This window comes from Chiloscyllium plagiosum, unplaced genomic scaffold, assembly GCF_037043375.1.
Source record: "Chiloscyllium plagiosum isolate Xiang-an unplaced genomic scaffold, Cpla_swu_hap1 HiC_scaffold_1, whole genome shotgun sequence".
Classification (NCBI taxonomy): Eukaryota; Metazoa; Chordata; class Chondrichthyes; order Orectolobiformes; family Hemiscylliidae; genus Chiloscyllium; species Chiloscyllium plagiosum.
In genome coordinates this window covers 117,761,214-117,781,766 of record NW_028270139.1, presented here as the reverse complement: position 1 = coordinate 117,781,766, position 20,553 = coordinate 117,761,214, and the positions used below count along the sequence as shown (strand labels likewise).

Sequence of the window (20,553 nt, the reverse complement as noted above, 5' to 3'; positions counted from 1 at the left end):
GGGGGTTCTAGAGTAACATTGTGATCCCTTTTTATTGTTTCTCAGTTCAATCCATATGACTTCATTTGATGCTTCTTATAGAATGCTCACAGTTGTATTGTTTTGGCCCCCTTATCTAGGGAAAGATATATTGGGATTGGGATTGGAATCTATCCAGACAATGTTCACAAAGTTGATCCCAGGGATGGAAGTATTTTCTTATGAGGAGAACTTGATTAGGTTGGGCCTATATTAATTAAAATTTAATAGAATGAGAGACAACCTGACAGAAACATACAAAATTCTTAAGGGGGCTTGACAGGATAGACGTGAAGACATTATTTCTAATCGTTGGACAGCCAAGGATGAAGAAGTAGAATCTTGACAAAAGAGATCATTGATTTAAGGCAGAAATGAGGAGGAATTTCTCCTTTCAGAGAGATGTGAATCTGTGGAATTTTTTAAATGGTTTTCTTGAGTCAGTATGTGCACTCAAGGCTGAGATAGATATTTGTCGACTGTAAAGGAATCAAGGCTTAAAGGGAAAAGGCAAGTGGAGTTAAGAATGTTTTTGGGATCCTTGAGGGGGAGGGGGAGCAGTCCCAAGTCGTGGTCCACATAGGCACCAACGACATAGGTAGGAAGAGGGATGTGGATTTAAGACATAAATTCAGGGAGTTAGGTTGGAAGCTTAGAGCTAGAACAGAGTTGTTATCTCTGATTTGTTGTCCGTGCCACGTACTTGCGAGGCAAGAAAGAGGGAGAGACAGGAGTTGAACAAGTGGCTACAGGGATGGCGCAGGAGAGAGGGTTTTGGATTCCTGAATAAGTGGCGCTCTTTCTGGGGTAGATGGGACCTCTATAAACAGGACAGTCTTCACCTGAACCAAAGGGGTACCAATATCCTGGGGGGGAGGTTTGCTAATACTCTTTGGGTGAGTTTAAACTAATTCAGCAGGGGGGATGGGAACCGAAATTGTAGTTCAAGTATACAGGAGGTTGAGAGTATTGAGGTCAGAGCTAAGGTCTCAAGGTCGCAAAAGTTCACCGGCAAGCAGGAAGTTGTTTGAAGTGTGTCTACTTCAACACCAGGAGCATCTGGAATAAGGTGGGTAAACTTGCAACATGGGTTGGTACCTGGGATTTCGTGTCAGAGACATCGGTAGAGCAGGGACAGGAGTAGTTATTGTAGGTTCTGGATATAAATATTTCAGTAAGAACAGGGAAAATAGTAAAAGAGGGGGTGGTGTGGTACTGTTAGTTAAGGACAGCATTATGGTTGCAGAAAGGATGTTTGAGGATTTGTCTCCTGAGGTAGTATGGGCTGTGATTAGAAACCGGAAAGGAGAGGTTACCCTATTGGTAGTTTTCTATAGGATAGAATAGTTCCAGAGATGTAGAGGATGGGATAGCAAAGATGACCCTCGATAGGAGCGAGAGTGACAGGTGTTGTTATGGGAGACTTCAATTTTCCAAATATTGACTGGGAATACTATAGTTCAAGTACTTTAGGTGGGTCACTTTTTGACCAATGTGTGGAGGAGGTTTTCCTTACACAGTATGTAGACAGGCCAACAAGGGTGAGGACACATTAGATTTGGCACTGGGTAATCAACCTGGCCAGGTGTTAGATTTGGAGGTAGGTGAGCATTTTGGTGATCATGATCACAATTCGGTTATGTTTGCTTTGGTGATGGAAAGGGATACGTATATACCGCAGGGCAAAAGTTATAGCTGGGGGAAGAGCAATTATGATGCGATTAGGCAAGATTTAGGATGCATAGGATGGGGAAGGAAACTGCAGGGGATGGGCACAATTGAAATGTGGAGTTTATTCGAGGACCAGCTACTTATGGGTCCTTGATAAGTATGTCAGGTAGGGAGGAAGTAGTTGAGCGTGGGACCCACGGTTTAGTAAGGAAGTTAAATCTCTTGTCAAGAGGAAGAAGGAGGCTTATATTAGGATGAAATGTGATGGCTTAGTTAGGGCACTTGAGAGTTACAAGTAGTGGGAAGTTGTCAGAGGAGATGGGGGAAGCACAAAATTAAATGCTTTTCGTCAGTATTCACACGAGAAAAAGACAATGTGGTCGAGGTGAATACTGAGATACAAGCTACTAGACTAGATGGGATTGAGGTGCATAGGGAGGAGGGCTCAGCAATTCTGGAAAGTGTAAAAATAGATAAGTCCCCTAGGCCGGATGGGATTTATCCTAGGATTCTCTGAGAACCCAGGGAGGAGATTGCCAAGCCTTTGGCGTTGATCCTTATGTCGTCATTGTCGACAGGAATAGTGCCAGAAAACTTGAGGATAGCAAATGTTGTTCCCTTGTTCAAGAAGTGGAGTAGTGACAACTCTGGAAATTATATACCTATGAGCCTTACTTCAGTTGTGCGTAAAGTATTGGAAAGGGTTATAAGAGAAAGGATTTATAATTATCGAGAAAGGAATATGGTGATAGTGATAGTCAACATGGTTTTGTGAAGGGTAGGTCATGCCTCATAAACCTGAATGAGTTCTTTGAGAAGGTGACCAAACAGGTCGATGAGGGTAAAGCGATTGATGTGGTGTATATGGATTTCAGTAAGGCATTTGATAAGCTTCCCCACTGTAGCTATTGCACAAAATACGGAGGCATGGGATCGAGGGTGATTTGGTGGTATCGATCAGACACTGGGTCATGGAAAGAAGACAGAGGGTGGTGGTTGTTGGGAAATATTCATCCTGGAGTTCAGTTACTAGTGGTGTACTGCAGGATCTGTTTTGGCTCCACTGTTGTTTGTCATTTTTATAAATTACCTGGATGAGGGCATAGAAGGATGGGTTAGTAAGTTTGCGGATGACATGAAGGTTGGTGGAGTTATGGATAATGACAAAGGTGACAGAGGGACATAGATAAGCTGCAGAGCTGGGTTGAGAGGTGGCAAATGGAGTTTAATGCTGACAAGTGTGAGGTGATTCACTTTGGAACGAGTAACAGGAATGCAGAGTATTGGCCTGATGGTAAGATTCTTGACAGTGTAGATGAGCAGAGAGATCTAAGTGTCCAGGTACAGAAATCCTTGAAAGTTGCCACTCAGGTTGATAAGGTTGTTAAGATGGTATATGATGTGTTAGCTTTTATTGGTAGAGGGATTTGAGTTTCAGAGCCATGAGGTCATGCTGCAGCTATACAAAACTCTGATGCGGCCAGAATAAGGCTGCAACTGAAGTAAAGCTCACAGGTCTATAATTTCCAGGGTTGTCTCTACTCCCCATCTTGGTGTATTGCGTACAGCTTTGGTCATCGCATTATAAGAAGGATGTGGAAACTTTAGAGGAGGAGATTTACCAGGATGTTACCAGGTATGGAGGGGAGATCTTATGAGGAAAGGCTGAGGGATTTTTTGCTGGAGAGAAGAAGGTTGAGAGGGACTTAACTGAGACATATAAGATAATCAGAGGGGTAGATAGGGTGGATAGTGAGAGCCTTTTTCCTCGGATGGTGACGGCTAGCACAAGGGGACATAGCTTTAAATTGAGGTGTGATAGATATAGGACAGATGTCAGAGGTAGTTTCTTTACTCAGAGGGTGGTAGGGGCATGGAACGCACTGCCTGCAACAGAAGTAGACTCGCCAAATTAAGGGCACTTAAATGGTCATTGAATAGGCACATGGATGAGATTGGAATAGTGTTAGTCAGATGGGCTTCAGATTGGTTTCACAGGTTGGCAAAACATCGAGGGCTGAAGGGCCTGTACTGCGCTGTAATGTTCTATGTTCTAATTAACAGATAATCTATGACCTGATTGAATAGCGGACTCAATGGGTTGAATAGCTATTTCTGCTCCTACGTCTTATGGTCTTATTTAACAAATATTGTGACTTCCCCTTCATTGATCTCCATATCTATCTCCTTTGAAGAAAAATATGGTTTAAAACTCAATTTTCTGAACTTGAGTACATAATCTAGGCTGATAGAATAACAACACGGAATTATTAAGATATTGTGAGAGGTATTATGTTTTGGATGAGATATAAAAATAAAACATACTTTGCCTATTTGGCTGGTTCAGGTGGGTTTTAAAAGTTAAATTTTATTATTGAAAAAATAACAGAGTTTCCCTTGCAGTCTGACTAGTAGAAGAAATTGATTCATTATTGACCTCATTTAGAGCTTGTATTCTCTGCGTATGAAAAAGAGGTTTTAACAAAAGTAACAAATATATCATCTAAACGCAATTCTTTATGCTTTCACTGCCATTTGTTGGATTTACATTGCATTTTACATTTTATAATACTCACCAACACATGCTAGTAATTGCCAATCTTTTAGCTTTCTCATAAAAATATTTCCACAGAGGTAGAACAGTGCCTTCTTGATCCCGGAATTCATCAGAAGGATCTTCAAAATACTTAAAATCTACATTAAGAAAATAAAAAATGAACACTGAATTAACACTATACTTACATAATGATGGAAAGATACTATTGTTTAGAAATGTATAGATTAAATATGGAAAATTCAAAATTTGGCAACTGAACTTGGACAAATAAAATATTTCTTTTGTTTTTCAGTAGAGACAGATTGTCAGAGTTGAAACTGGTTTATGCGAACAACGGAATGTTATCTTGTGGTGAAACGTTGGTAAATTTTTCATTGTGTCTGATCTCCTTTCCTCCGGAGTTCATAGATTGATAATATAAATTCTTTTTGAGACTTGTTTCCTTATCTCACTGTTAGCATGAGCCCGTTTTATTTCCAGTTTTATTTATGAATTGATATAATTAGAAAAGCTCAGGCACTTGTGCTGATGTTTACTTCCATAGATAAAGTGGCAACCTTTATGAAACAAGCGTATCTTAGACGTCACCAATGGCTGGACACCACATTTTACATGAAAATGAAGGAAGCCTCACTTTAGCCCTCTGTTCCTCACTGAGCACTAAAATAACTTTCCTGATCTTGGCTAACCAAGGAATATGGATTGGTCAGGGAGAAGAAAGGCACAGGAAAGTAGGAACTCAGCTCGGAATACTCACACTTATCAGACCTGTCTGCCATGAGCCCCATATGCTGCCTCCTATCCCAGTGACTGAGTCTGCTCTGCATGGGCATTCATAGGGAAGTCTATAGCAGGCCTCAACACCCAAGTATGCCATAGTCACCTCTGTTATCAGTCTTAACAGTGAAATGAGAAGCTTTTCTTTACTTTGGATTAAGGGTTGAAAATCCTGGCACAAATAGTCATTCAAATGGTAGTTTTACTTTATTCATTCACAGCATGTGAGCATCACTAGCCAGGCCAGCATTTATTGTCCATCCCTAATTGCCCAAAGGACACTTAAAGATCAACTGTACTGCTGTGGGTCTGGAGTCACAGGTAGGTTTGACCAGGTGAAGCTGACAGATTTTGATTCCTAAAGAACATTAGTGAACTTATTAGGACAATAGACAATGGTTACATGGTCACCATTAGACTAGTCTTTTATTTTGGCTTTTTATGGAATTTAAATGTCACCACCTGCCATGGCAGGACACAAACCCATGTCCCGAACCATTAGCTTGGGATTTCTGGATTTCTACTCTCATAATATTACCAAAATGCTACCACATCCCTGTTGTCAGTTAAATATCAGGATGTAAAATAGCATATTAGTTTAAAAATGTATATTTCAACTTTAATTCAGAGATTCGCCATGATACACAAGGTATTTGGTTCACTGAATCCATGCCAGCTCTCTGTGTTGCAACCCAGTTATTCCATTCCTCTCTTGTATCTCCACCATCCTACAGGTTTGTTTCCCCCAAGTTCTGTTTAGTTTACATTGACATTTTTGGGTTCAGTAATCTCATGGCGAATGAGTTTTAGATTATTACCTGCCGCTAAATAAAAAAAGCTCTTCCTCACAACTCCCCGCAACACTCACCAATACCTTAAATCTATGCCCCCAAGTTCTTGCTGAATCAGATTAGTGTAACAGCTTTCCCTTAACCTTGTAGATCTTTATCAAATCTCCATTCAATTTCTTTTGAATGAAATAGATGCTTAGGATTAATAGGTGTATATTTCATCCTTATTTTGTTTGTTTTCAATTTTAAATTTCTAGGTTACCTTGTAAAATGTCATCAAAAGAGTTCTGGTTCACCATCCGTTCCACTATTTTGGCAACTTTACTAACTCTTGAAATATCATCACTCTGGAACAAATAGGTATTAATAAACAAACAGAGTAACAAATATTTATTGAGAGGAATGTTGTTAAGCAATCATTTAATACCATTATAAATAATTGCACAGTACTATTTGTGACATCTCAGACACTGAAGGACTCCATGCCCATTTGTAACAAGACCTGGACAATATTCAGGTTTGGACTGATAATTGGCAAACCATTAGCAGACCTTACAGCCTTAGAGTAAAGGGAAGATTTTTCAGAATGGAGATAACGAGAAACTTCTTCAGCCAGAGAGTGCTAAATCTATGGAATTCATTGCCACAGAAGGCTGTGGAATCCTGGTCATTGAGTATATTTAAGATTGAGATAGACAGGTTCTTGATTGTCAAGGGGATCAAGGATTATGGGGAGAAAGCAGGAGAATGAGGTTGAGAAACGTATCAGCTACGAGTGGTGCAGCAGACTCGATGGGCTGAATGGACCAATTTCTGCTCCTATGTCTAATGGTCTTATGGTCTTATCAAGGTAATTGACCTCGAAATAGAAATTCTTGGCAACAAGAAACCTAATACTTTTATATTTTGCTCTATCCTCTGAGTTCGTACCGTCTCTTCTATAACTTAATTAGAAATTAATTAGTATGATGTGTTCTTTGTTTATTTTACAGGCTAAGAGAAAGAATTCAGTTCCAGTAGAGAAACCAGTAAAAAAGCAAAAGAGTGGAGGAAGTTCTGTGGGTGCAAAATGTGCTAAAAGTGACAAAGATGATAATCTATTTCACACGTGTTCTTTCTGTTACAGCACAGTTCAGTGAACAACCAATTATGCTAGCTATTTTTGAGCAGTCATATAATACAGTACGTGGTTTATTTTGAATACTGACTTGTTGGAGACTGATGGCTTTTTTTTCTATCAGTTCTGCTGAGTGGCATGTTTTTGTATATTGTATATGCTGTGAAACACTGATGTTTCCACTCACTTAGATCAGGTATGGTGTGGACAGGAAGGACAGGGAACACTTTTCTCTTGGTTCCAGGAGATAGCTATGAAAAGATTGCTCAGAAGTTGACTGCTGAGCAATCTTTGAGACACCTTTTGTTTTATGAGAATAAACTAAATCTGGCAGAGTACAAGAAGAACTTGGTCATATCCATGTCTTTTTCTTTTAGGAGAAAGGTTTGTTCTGAAAGACTTTTGAGGCTTTTTATATTCCTACTGTTCTGCTCAGACTGCCATCTATGTAGTTGTGATTTTAGTTGGGCATATCATTTTAAAACCTGAATTTCTACAATAAACTTGAAAGGGTTCAGGAAAAAATTACAAGAGTCTTGCAGGGATTAGAGGGTTTCTACTACAGGGAGAGGCTGACTAGACTGGGGCTTTTTTCTCTGGAGCATTGGGGGCTGAGGTTTACAAAATCATGAGGGGCATAGATAGGGTGAAAAACCAAAGTAGGGGAGTGCAAAATGAGAGGGCAATGGTTTAAATTGAGAGGGGAAAGATGTAAAAAGGACCTGAGGGGCAACTTTTTCACACAGTGTTGCATGTATGGAACAAACTATGAGAGGAGATGGTGGAGGCAAGTAGAATTACAATATTTAAAAGGTATCTGGATGGGTACATGAACAGGAAGAGTTTAGATGGATAGGGACTAAATGCTGACAAATGGGACTAGATCGGTTTAAGACAAGTTGGATTGAAGAGTCTAATTTGTGCCTTATGACTCTATGATCAGTAAAGAACTAGACGCCTGCATATTTAAACAAGCAAATCTGGTGGGGGGACATCAGCATCAGATGCAACATCAGTCTCAATAATGGATTGTGACCTCCAAGTCACCTCACAAACTTCTGTAATACCTTGATAGGGTTGAGGGGGAGACACATAAAACATAAAGCTAAAAGAAGTGAATCAATACTTCTGGAAGCAGCTGGGTTATCATCCCTGTCCACTTATAGGCACTTGGAAGGCACCACTTTGGAACAGACCTTAAAACCTTTGGAAATTTTTGTCAAAAACTCAGTGGTGTGGTGGGTGAAATATAACAATAATGTTTCCATTGCAAAAGTTTCTATAGAAAGTATCTTTAGAAGAGTGTAAACAGTGATCTATTAGAAGGGAAGCACAGGAAGCAGTGTCACAAAGTTGTCCCTTTTTCTCTAAAACCTGTTCCTTGGCTCAAGGATATTCTGCCCTTGATTTTCTCAGAGGGTTAGTAAAACAGGCTGGGCTGAGATCAGTCTGGTTTGGTACAGAGATGAAAGCGATTTAGAGAGGTCTTGTTTATATGTAAACAGATGAGATTTCAGGCCAAAGTGGTCATGTTTTAGAAGTGACCTGTATAAAGAAAGGGGAGTGGTCAGCTCTCTAGTTGAGCTGAGCAGTTTAATTCAGTCTGAACTGGAAAGGAGTTCAACAGTGAGCTGCCCTTCAACTTCAACCTGTAAGCATGTATTTCATTTATACTAGATTTTCAAGGGAGTTTGCTTATTGGGACTGTTGTGTGTATTCGGAACAGCATAATTAAGTCTAGTTTGCATAGACTGAGTTCTGTAGGGGTTCTTTATTCTGTTCTTTGTGTTTCATTGTGTAATTTTGTGAATAAATTTTTGTCTATTTTAAAGTTTAGCAGTCAACCTAGCTAGCTTACTCTGGGTAATGTTCACTGCACACTTACCAAAACAAATTGCAAAGTTATGGTCTGGGCTGCCTGCTTAAGAATATTTGAGTAGTCTGGCCTAGTCCATAACAGATTGGGAGCTCTTTGTGGGACTTTAAACAGCGAGTGGTAGATGCTAGTGTCTTTATTTTAGGTATTGGTTTGGTTGGGTAGACAAAGCTTGGGATAGGAATGACCATTTCAGTTGCCAAACGTTTTCTGGATGTGGATGCGGTGACTTTGGAAGTTTTGAAAAAAGTGAATAAGACCAAATTAGCAGAGAACTTGGAATTGGAACTGCCTACCTCTTTGAGGAAAGGAGGGATAATTGCAGCAGTAGCTCAGCATTTAAACTTGCTGGAGAAACCATCAGAATCTATAGTGATGGCAAGAATTCAATTAAAATGAAGCAGCTTGAGTCAGAGGTGAGAGATAAGGAAAGGGCAGCAGAAATGAAACAGTTTGAGGTATGATTTGAAGCAGAAGAGAAAGAAGAGAGAGCTTTTGAACTTGAAAAACTGACACTTGAAAAGGAAAGGCAGGAGTGGGTACTACAGATGCTGGAGATTGGAGCCAAGATTAGAGTGGTGCTAGAAAAGCAGGAAACATCGATGTTTTAGGCAAAAGCCCTTCATTCCTGATGAAGGGCTTTTGCCTGAAATGTTGATTTTTCCTGCTCCTCGGATGCTGCCTGACCTGCTGTGCTTTTCCAGCACCACTCTAATCTTGACTTTAAAAGGAAAGTCAGCTTAAAAGGGTGGAAATAAAGATTGAGGGTAGGCTTAGTGAGGAAGAGAGTGGGGATGAGCAAGCCCCTGGTAGTCAGAAGCCTAGTGAGCAACTGTTTAAGTATGTTCAAGCATTGCCTACATTTGATGATAAGGATATGGAAGCCTTTTTCATCTCATTTAAAAAAATGGCTAAATAAATGCAGTGGCCAATGGCAATGTGGGTTTGATTGATCCAAATGAAACTTGTAGGAAGGGCTCGTGGGGTATTTGTATCACTATCAGACGAGGTATCTGGGGATGATGAGGAGGTGAAAAAAGCCATTTTAAGTGCATATGAGCTTGTATCAGAAGCCCATAGACAACGTTTCAGGAACCTAAGGAGGGACCGAGGTCAAACCTTTCTTGAGGTTGAAAGGATCAAACAGAGTAATTTTGATACATGGATAAGAGCTTTAAAAATCGAGCAAACCTAAGATGCCCTTCGAGAGGTAATTATTTTGGAGGAATTCAAAAATTCACTGCCTGAAGTAGTGTGAACTCAGGTGGAAGAGCAGAGTGTTAAAATAACAAGTTAGCAGCTGAAGTAGCTGATGATTATGAGCTGGTCCATAAGACACGTTTTAGCTTCCAGAATCAATTTCAGTCCATGAGAGATAGAAATTGAGGCAAAGAGAAATCCTCATGTGGAAAGGGAAAGGTAGATCTCAGTGAAGATCATAAGGAGAACTTACCACAAGGTAAAAAAAGAAACCTTTGAGGGGGACAAAGAAGTTAAAAAGCTCCAGTATTTTCATTGTAATAATGTGTGCCACACAAAATCACAGTGTTGGTGGGCTTGAAGAAAGCCAGATGGAGGAAAAGCAGACAAGCCTGGGAGTTTTGTTCGACTAGTAACAAAAAAACACAAGAAAAGTTAGATTAGATTAGATTACATTACAGTGTGGAAACAGGCCCTTCGGCCCAACAAGTCCACACCGACCCGCCGAAGCGAAACCCACCCATACCCCTATATTTATCCCTTACCTAACACTACGGGCAATTTAGCATGGCCAATTCACCTGACCCTGCACATCTTTTGGACTGTGGGAGGAAACCGGAGCACCCGGAGGAAACCCACGCAGACACGGGGAGAACGTGCAAACTCCACACAGTCAGTCGCCTGAGGCGGGAATTGAACCCGGGTCTCAGGCGCTGTGAGGCAGCAGTGCTAACCACTGTGCCACCGTGCCACCCACGAGTCAACTGCCTCAGAGTGTATATGATGATCAGAGGTTGATTAAGGTGGAAGTTCCAGATCGCCTTAAAAATATATATGCAAGAGTAAAGTTTATTCACTTAGGCTAGGAGTAGTAGGTAAGGAGGTTACAACATTAAGGGACACAGGATCCTCTCAGTCTGTAATGCTGAAGGATGAGGCGATATGTACTCCTGAGGGTCTATTGTCAGAAAAGGTGAGACAAAACGTGCTCAATTATGTAAAGTGAGGCAAGAGAGTCCAGAAAAGAGTGGAGAATTTGTGGTAGGAGGACTGGACAAACTCTCAGATTCAGGAATACAACTTGTCTTTGCAAATGATATAGCTGATTCACGAGGTAAAAATAATGACTGCAGATACTGGAAACCAGATTTTGGATTAGAGTGGTGCTGGAAATGCACAGCAGTTCAGGCAGCATCCAAGGAGCAGTAAAATCGTGCTGCCTACTCCAGTAGAAAAGCTAGTGGAGATGCTGGCAACTGAAAACATGGAGAGTGTTTATCCAGGAAATTTCTCTGATTGTGTGATCAAACGATCACAGAGGCACAGGCTGATGCAAGAGGGATCAAAAGGCACAAATAAGGAAGCTGACGTAGTGTTATCCGAGATCTTTATTTATCAGATAAGTAGAACAGAGAAGGAGTAACTACGTAAACATGCCAGTATCATTAGCTCTGCTAAGCTGATTGAGTTACAGCAGAAAGATGAGAACTTAAAATAGTTTTATCAAAAGGCATTTACAGAGAAAGAAAGTGAATGCATTCCTGTGTTATTACTTAACAGATGATGTCTTAATGAGGAAATGGAGACCATCACACATTCAAACCGATAAGAAATGGGCAGAGATTCATAAAATTGTTTTGCCAGTAGGGTACAGAAAGGAGGAGCTGCGAGTGGTGCATGAGCTATCACTTGGAGGTCATTTAGGGTGAGGAAAACACAAGCTAAAATACAAAGATATTTTTACTGGCTTGGACTACACAAGGATGTAGTTGAATTTTGCGAGACATGTCATAAATGTCTGCCAGTCATAAAACCACAGACAGTAAAAAAACCTGTACCTTTAATAACTATGCCAGCATTTAAGCAACCATTCACAAAAGTTTTGATTGATTGTATTGCTCCCCTACCGCAAACAAAAAGTGGGAATAAGTATTTATTAACAATAATGGATGTGTCGACTAGATTTCCAGAGGCAATCCCATTACGCAACATCACAGCTAAAAGGGTTCATAGAGTCATAGAGATGTACAGCATGGAAACAGACCCTTCGGTCCAACCCGTCCATGCCGACCAGATGTCCCAACCCAATCTAGTCCCACCTGTCAGCACCCGGCCCATATCCCTCCAAACCCTTCCTATTCATATACCCATCCAAATGCCTCTTAAATGTTGCAATTGTACCAGCCTCCACCACTTCCTCTGGCAGCTCATTCCATACACGTACTACCCTCTGCGTGAAAACGTTGCCCCTTAGGTCCCTTTTATATCTTTCCCCTCTCACTCTAAACCTATGCCCCCTAGTTCTGGACTCCCCAACCCCAGGGAAAAGACTTTGCCTATTTATCCTATCCATGCCCTTCATAATTTTGTAAACCTCTATAAGGTCACCCCTTAGACTCCGACGCTACAGGGAAAACAGCCCCAGCCTGTTCAGCTTCTCCCTGTAGCTCAGATCCTCCAACCTTGGCAACATCCTTGTAAATCTTTTCTGAACCCTTTCAAGTTTCACAACATCTTTCCGATAGGAAGGAGACCAGAATTGCACGCAATATTCCAACAGTGGCCTAACCAATGTCCTGTACAGCCGCAACATGACCTCCCAACTCCTGTACTCAATACTCTGACCAATAAAGGAAAGCATACCAAACACCTTCTTCACTATCCTATCTACCTGCGACTCCACATTCAAGGAGCTATGAACCTGCACTCCAAGGTCTCTTTGTTCAGCAACACTCCCTAGGACCTTACCATTAAGTGTATAAGTCCTGCAAAGATTTGCTTTCCCAAAATGCAGCACCTCGCATTAAACTCCATCTGCCACTTCGCAGCCCATTGGCCCATCTGATCAAGATCCTGTTGTAATCTGAGGTAACCCACTTCGCTGCCCACTACACCTCCAATTTTGGTATCATCTGCAAACTTACTAACTGTACCTCTTATGCTCGCATCCAAATCATTTATGTAAATGACAAAAAGTAGAGGACTCAGCACCAATCCTTGTGGCGCTCCACTGGTCACAGGCCTCCAGTCTGAAAAACAACCCTCCACCACCACCCTCTGTCTTCTACCTTTGAGCCAGTTCTGTATCCAAATGGCTAGTTCTCCCTGTATTCCATGAGATCTAACCTTACTAATCAGTCTCCCATGGAGAACCTTGTCGAACGCCTTACTGAAGTCCATATAGATCACATCTTCTGCTCTGTCCTCATCAATCTTCTTTGTTACTTCATCAAAAAATTCAATCAAGTTTGTGAGACATGATTTCCCACGCACAAAGCCATGTTGACTATCCCGAATCAGTCCTTGCCTTTCCAAATACATGTACATCGTGTCCCTCAGGATTTCCTCCAACAACTTGCCCACCACTGAGGTCAGGCTCACTGATCCATAGTTCCCTGGCTTGTCCTTACCACCCTTCTTAAACAGTGGCACCACGTTTGCCAACCTCCAGTCTTCCGGCACCTCACCTGTGACTATCGATGATACAAATATCTCAGGAAGAAGCCCAGCAATCACTTCTCTAGCTTCCCACAGAGTTCTCGGGTACACCTGATCAGGTCCTGGGGATTTATCCACCTTTAACCGTTTCTTCCTCCTCTGTAATATGGACATTTTGCAAGATGTCACCATCTATTTCCCTACAGTCTATATCTTCCATATCCTTTTCCACATTAAATACTGATGCAAAATATTCATTTTCTGTGGCTCCACACAAAGGCTGCCTTGCTGACCTTTGAGGGACCCTATTCTCTCCCTAGTTATCCTTTTGTTTTTAATATATTTGTAAAATCCCTTTGGATTCTCCTTAATTCTATTTGCCAAACCTATCTCATGTCCCCATTTTGCCCTCCTGATTTCCCTCTTAAGTATACTCCTACTTTCTTTATACTCTTCTAAGGATTCACTCGATTTGTCTGTACCTGACATATGCTTCCTTCTTTTTCTTAACCAAACCCTGAATTTATTTAGTCATCCAGCATTCCCTATAGTTACCAGCCTTCCCTTTCACCCTGACAGGAATATAGTAGAAGAACTACTTAATTTTTTTGCTAGATGTTGACTACCAACAGAGATCCAGTCATGTCAAGGATCAAACTTCACATCCAAACTATTCAAGGAGGTTATGGTTAACTTGGGAATAAAGCAATTCAAACTACTGCGTACCATCCAGAATCATAGGAGCACTATGGCATCAAACACTGAAGACCATGTTAAGGGCTTTTCATCAGGATTATCCAGTTGATTGGTTTAAGGGAGTTCTGTTTGTACTTCTTGCAATCAGAGATGCACTGAATGAATCGACCAAATTCAGTCCATTTGAATTAATTTTTGGGCATGAAGTAAGAGGACTGTTAAAATTGATTAAGGAAAAATTAATAGGTCAGAATTCAGAGACCACCATTTGGACTATGTGTCAAATTTTAGAGAACAATTAAATAGAACTGGAGAATTGAATTGAATTGAATTGAATTGAATTTTATTGTCACGTGCACCGAGGCACAGCGAAAAGCTTTGTCTTGCGAGTAATACAGGCAGATCACAGAGTTAAGTTACACAGAGAAGTAAATAATAGGGAAACTGCAGCAAAAACAAAAACACAGGTACAAGTGATGTTGACAGTTTGTGTGTCCATTCAGTATTCTAACAATAGTAGGGTAGAAACTGTTTCTAAACCAGCTGGTGCATGTGTTCAGGCTTCTGTACCTTTTCCCCACTGGTAGAGGTTGTAGTAAAACATTGCCAGGGTGGGATGGATCTTCGAGAATGCTGGCGGCCTTTCCTTGACAGTGGGTCTGGGAAATGGATTCTATAGATGGGAGGTTGGCCTTTGTGATTGTCTGGGCCGAGTTCATCACTCTCAGTAACCGTCTCCGTTCTTGAATGGTACAGTTGCCATACCAGGTAGTCACACATCCAGACAGAATGCTCTTGATGGTGCACCTCTAAAAGTTGGCAAGGGTATTCGCTGTCATGCCAAATTTCCTCAGCTGCCTGAAGAAGAAGAGACATTGTTGGGCCTTTGTAACCAGTGCGTCCACATGAAGAGTCCAAGAAAGTTTGTTGCGGTGACTACTTCCGGGAACTTGACAATCTCCACTCGTTCCACCTCTGTGCTGTTAATGTGTAGGGGGGCATGAGTAACATCTGGCCAAAAGTTAATACTGAGTTCCTTAGTTGTGCTGGCATTGAGACTAGGTTGTTCTCAGTGCACCATTTTTCCAGGTCTTCCACTTGCCATCTGTAGTCTGTTTTGTTGTCATTTGGCATTCAACCAACTATGGTGGTGTCATTAGTGAACTTGTTTTATGTAAATGGCATTAGTCTGACATTTGGTGAACCTCGACTATCCGAATACCAATTATTCGAAAATCGGATTATCCAAAGGAGATCTCGAGATCCCGATAGAAACATTACATCAAAAACATGTTTCCAACAGTGATCTCGTCTTTTGTTTACAGTGATTCAATAGGCACCGTCTCCAAATGACTGACCTCCCACCCTCTCTCTCTCCCCACACTTTCCCTTGAATTCTACAGAGGGGTGTACCCTAACCTCCCCCCCCACCCCCACTTCCCCAGATAATCTCTCCAACATGGTCCTGTACAGGGTAGAGGGCAGTAAAATGTTGTGTGTGTGTGTGTGTGCGCGCTCGCATGCTCTATTTGGAGACTTAACCCACAAAGACAACTGCAGCAGTCTTGTTGTTGGTGTCCAGTCCGACTGCCCCGGAGAGGGGCCGGATGTGTACGGAGTTGGGGGCAGTGGGTGTTACATGGGGTTGGGAGCGGGGGGCCGTTGTACGAGGTTGGGGCGGGGGGTGTTGCACGGGGTTGGGGCGGTGTTGGGGGCTGGTGTTGCACGGGGTTGGGGTGGTTTTGGGGGTGGGCGTGGTGTTGCACAGGGTTGGGGCGGTGTTGGGGGCTGGGGGGTGGTGTTGCACGGGGTTGGGGTGGTTTTGGGGGTGGGCGTGGTGTTGCACAGGGTTGGGGCGGTGTTGGGGGCGGAGTTGTGTGGGGTTGGAGGCGGGGACGGTGTTGCACGTGGTTGGGGTGATAGGTGTTACATGGGGATGGGAGTGGAGGGTGTTGCACAAGGTTGGGGCAGGGTGGTGTTGCACGGGGTTGGGGGCTGTGTTGGGGGCTGGTGTTGCATGGGGTTGGGGCGGTGTTGGGGGTGGGGATGGTGTTGCGCGGGGCTGGGGCGGTGTTGGGGGCAGGGGGGTGGTGGTGTTGCACGGGGTTGGGGGCGGGAGCGGTGTTGGGGGCAGGGGTGGCGTTGTTACATGGGGTTGGGGGCAGGGGTTGTTGCACGGGGTTGGGGGCAGGGTGGTGTTGCATAGGGTTGGGGGCAGGGGTGGCGTTGTTACATGGGGTTGGGGGCAGGGGTTGTTGCACGGGGTTGGGGGCGGTGTTGGGGGTGAGGGGTAATGTTGGGAGTGGGGTTGGCGGTGTTGCACGGGGTTGGGGGCAGTGTTGGGGGCAGGGGCGGTGTTGGGGTCGGGGTGGCATTGTTGCACAGAGTTGGGGTGGAAGGCAGTGTTGGTGGCAGGGGGCGGTGTTGGGAGCGGGGGTGGCATTGTTGCACGGGGTTGGGGACGGGGGGGTGGTGTTGAGGGTGACGTGGCGGTGTTGGAGGCGGGGGGCAGAGTTGCACGAGTTTGGGGGCTGGGGAGGTGTTGCATAGTGTTGGGGACAGGGGTATATTGGGGCAGAGGGCGGTGTTGGGGGCAGGGAGCGGTGTTGCATGGGGGTTGGGGCAGGCAGTATTGGGGCAGGGAGCGGTGTTGCAAGGGGTTGGGGCAGGGGGCGGTGTTGCACGGGGTTGGGGTGGGGGAGGTGTTGGGGTGGGGGGGTGTCGTGGGCGGGGAGTGATGTTGCACGGGGTTGGGGCAGGGGGTGGTGTTGGGGCGGGGAGCAGTGTTGCACGGGGTTGGGGGCAGTGATGGGTGCGAGGAGTGGTGTTTTGCATGGGGTTGGGGTCAGGGGGCGGTATTGTACGGGGTTGGGGACGAGGGGATAATATGTTGAAGGCTGAACTGAACTGTAGTGAATGAGTGCTAGACAGCATTTAAATGTATCACAGCATACAATGAAACAGGAAGTGGATAACAAATCACGAATTTGCAATTTTGCAATTGGGGATAAGATGTTGGTGTTACTTCCATTAACCGGAGAGCCTTTAAAACCAAGGTTTAATGGACTATATCAAATTGAGAAGATATTGAGTGAGGTGAACTACTTGATAAGGACTCCAGATAGGAAGAAATCTCACAGAGTGTATCATGTGAATATGCTCAAAAAGTATTTTGATAGGGAAGGAAGGCAAGAGGAGACGATGTTAATGATTACATCGCAGAAGGAAGAACCAAGTGCAGAGGATTCTGAATTGGACATTGCTCAAATCAAATTGGACAATGAGGAAGTTGTCAAAAATTGGGATAAATTATTGAGTTACCTTCCACAAGAAAATCGAAATGACCTCAAAGAGTTATTACTATCACATGGGGAAATATGCAGAAATAAAGTGGGAAGCACTAACCTAATTGTGCATAGTGTACATAGAGGAGATGTTGTTCCAATTAAGCAACATCCTCATAGACATAGCCCTCTAAAGTTGGCACAGGTTCAGAAGAAGTTACAGCACATGCTACAAGATGGCACTAGCAAAGTAAGTTACAGTGACTGGAGCTCACCCATAGTCATGGTGCCAAAGACAGATGGCACCCAATGGTTATGTGTGGATTATTGCAAAGTCAATGCTGTTACAAAGACTGATGCATATTCAATTCCACAGTTGGAGGACTGTGTCAAAAAAGTGGGACAAGCAACTTACATTTCTAAGTTGGACTTGTTCAGAGGCTACTGGCAAGTACCTCTTTCAGAGAGAGCAAAAGCAATTTCAGCTTTCGTAACACCAAACAGACTATATCAGTTCAAAATCATGCCATTTGGTATGAAAAACGCTCCAGCCATATTTCAGAGACTGACTAAGAAGGTCATTGCCAGATTACCCAACTGTGTGGTGTATATTGATGACCTGATGATTTTTAGTCACTCATGTAAGGAACATTTACAGCATTTATCAGAATTATTCGTTCGACTTCTGAAGGCAGGCTTGGTGGTAAACCTAGCTAAAAATGAATTTGCCAAAGCCCAAGTCACCTTCCTGGGCCATGTTATTGGACATGGACAAATGGCCCCAAGAGATACAAAAATGAAAGTAATTAGGGAATTTCCCACACCATCAATGAAAGAAACAGTACTACGGTTCCTGGGATTGAGTGGATTTTATCGAAAGTTTGTGCCTAACTTTAGCAGTGTGGCTGCTCCACTCACCAAATTGTTAAAAAAGGGCAAGAAGTTTCAGTAGGCATTTGACAGCCTAAAAACTGTGTTAACCACTGCCCCAGTATTAGCCACACCAGATTACATCAAGCCTTTCAAGGTGGCTATCGATGCCAGCGATGTGGGTGTCGGTGTGGTGCTCCTGCAGGAGGATGATGAAGGGATAGACAGACCAATCGGGTATTTTTCTAGGAAGTTGAAAGTTCATCAACAGATATATTCAACGGTGGAGAAAGAGACTTTAAGCTTGGTGTTGGCATTCAACATTTCAGCGTTTATATTACCAGCAATGCATCTGAGCCGAAAATGTGTTGCTGGAAAAGCGCAGCAGGTCAGGCAGCATCCAAGGAGCACGAGAATCGACGTTTCGGGCATGAGCCTAAAGAAGGGCTCATGCCCGAAACGTCGATTCTCCTGCTCCTTGGATGCTGCCTGACCTGCTGTGCTTTTCCAGTAACACATTTTCGGCTCAGATCTCCAGCATCTGCAGTCCTCACTTTCTCCAGCAATGCATCTGAGACAATCGTATATACTGATCATAACATTTGTAGAAAACTTTAAGGACAAAAATGTTAAAATGGAGCTTGTTGCTGCAGCCACTTAATTTGACAATTGTGTATGTGGTAGGTCTCAAAAACGTGTTTGCTGATGCGTTATCGAGACGCGAATGAGATATTGAAATGTTCGGTGGTGGGTGTACCGCGGCCTAAATTTTCATGAGTTTGTGTTCGTTTGCATGTTTATAGTTAGTATAGTGTATATATGTGTTTAGACTATTAACCGGGTTTTGAAGGGTTAAAGGTGAAGCCATCTTTTGGTATTGATGGTTCATTTTTGTTTTAAGGGAGGGAGGTGTCACAAAGCTAGTCCGTTTTTTCTAAAAGCTGTTCTTTGGCTTAAGGATACTCTGTTCTAGATTAGGGTGGTGCTGGAAAAGCACAGCAGTTCAGGCTGCATCCGAGGAGCAGGAAAATCGACGTTTCTGGCTCCTCGGATGCTGCCTGAACTGCTGTGCTCTTCCAGCAGCACTCTAATCTAGAATCTGGTTTCCAGCACCCTGCTGTCACTGTTATTACCTCAAGGATACTCTGTCCTTGATTTTCTCAGAGGGGCAATAAACCAGGCCGGGCTCCAATCAGTCTGGTTTGGTAAAGAGATGAAAAGGATTTTGAGAGGCCTTTTGTTTATATGTAAACAGATGAGACTTCAGGCCAAAGTGGTCATGTTTTAAAAATGATCTGTATAAAGAAATGGGAATGGTCAGCTCTCTAGCTGAGCTGAGCAGTTTAGTTCAGTCTGAACTGGTAAGGAATTCAACAGTGAGCTGTGTGGAAACTCCCTCTCTCTCTCTTTCTGCCATTCAACCTCAACCTGTAAACATGTGTTCCATTTATACTGGACTTTCAAGGGAGTTTGCTCATTGGGATTGTTGTGTGTATTCGGAACAGCATAATTAAGTCTAGTTTGGATAGACTGAGTTCTGTAGGGGTTCATTATTCTGTTCTTTGTGTGTTATTGTGTAATTTTGTGAATAAGTTTTTGTCTGTTCTAAACTCTAGTAGTCAACCTAGCTAGCTTACTCTGGGTAATGTTCACTATACACTTACCAAAACAAATTGCAAAGTTATGGTCTGCCTGCTTAAGAATGTTTTGAATAGTCTGGCCTAGTCCATAACAGCAGTGGCTGAGATTGTGCAGAAATTAGAAGAATGAGGAATGGAGTGAGAGAACCCAAGCCACCACATATTCAATGGTGTGTCTGGGAAAGAAATCAGATGGCTCATACCACTTATCTATTGATTACGACACCTGACTGGGATGACACCAAGAGAGTATCAAACTATTTTTTAATAAGTCATCATCTGAAACATTGCATATTTGAAGTACTAGACATAGACCATGACCCCACCTCCCACTTGGCGCACCGACCTTTCAGACAAGGGAGGCGCGGTAGTAGTACACCGCTGAGGCTAAACACCAGCTCGCAGACACCTCCTCCTACTGCCCCCTTGACCATCACCCCACCTCCCACCACCAAACCATCATCTCCCAGACCATCCAGAACCTCATCACCTCAGGGGATCTCCCATCCACCGCCTTCAACCTCATAGTCCCACTACCCCGCACCGCCCGTTTCTACCTCCTGCCCAAAATCCACAAACCTGACTGTCCCGGCCGACCCATTGTCTCAGCCTGCTCCT

The 20,553-nt window shown here is 43.1% G+C and overlaps 1 protein-coding gene across 3 annotated transcripts in view; it reads right to left on the bottom strand.

Annotated features, from left to right (window-relative positions):
• Window positions 1–20,553, bottom strand: part of dnai1.2 (dynein, axonemal, intermediate chain 1, paralog 2) — a 294,979-nt gene that overhangs the window by 196,989 nt on the left and 77,437 nt on the right. For all 3 annotated transcript variants that reach the window (XR_015757982.1, XM_087990134.1, XM_043683992.2), the window contains 2 exons: window positions 6,077–6,161; window positions 4,266–4,383 (listed from right to left, as the gene is read on the bottom strand). Coding sequence is in view for 2 of the 3 variants with exons in the window: in XM_087990134.1 (XP_087846260.1) it covers window positions 4,266–4,383; window positions 6,077–6,161 (203 nt within the window). In the remaining variant the exon portion in view is untranslated. The remainder of the gene's footprint in view (window positions 1–4,265; window positions 4,384–6,076; window positions 6,162–20,553) is intronic.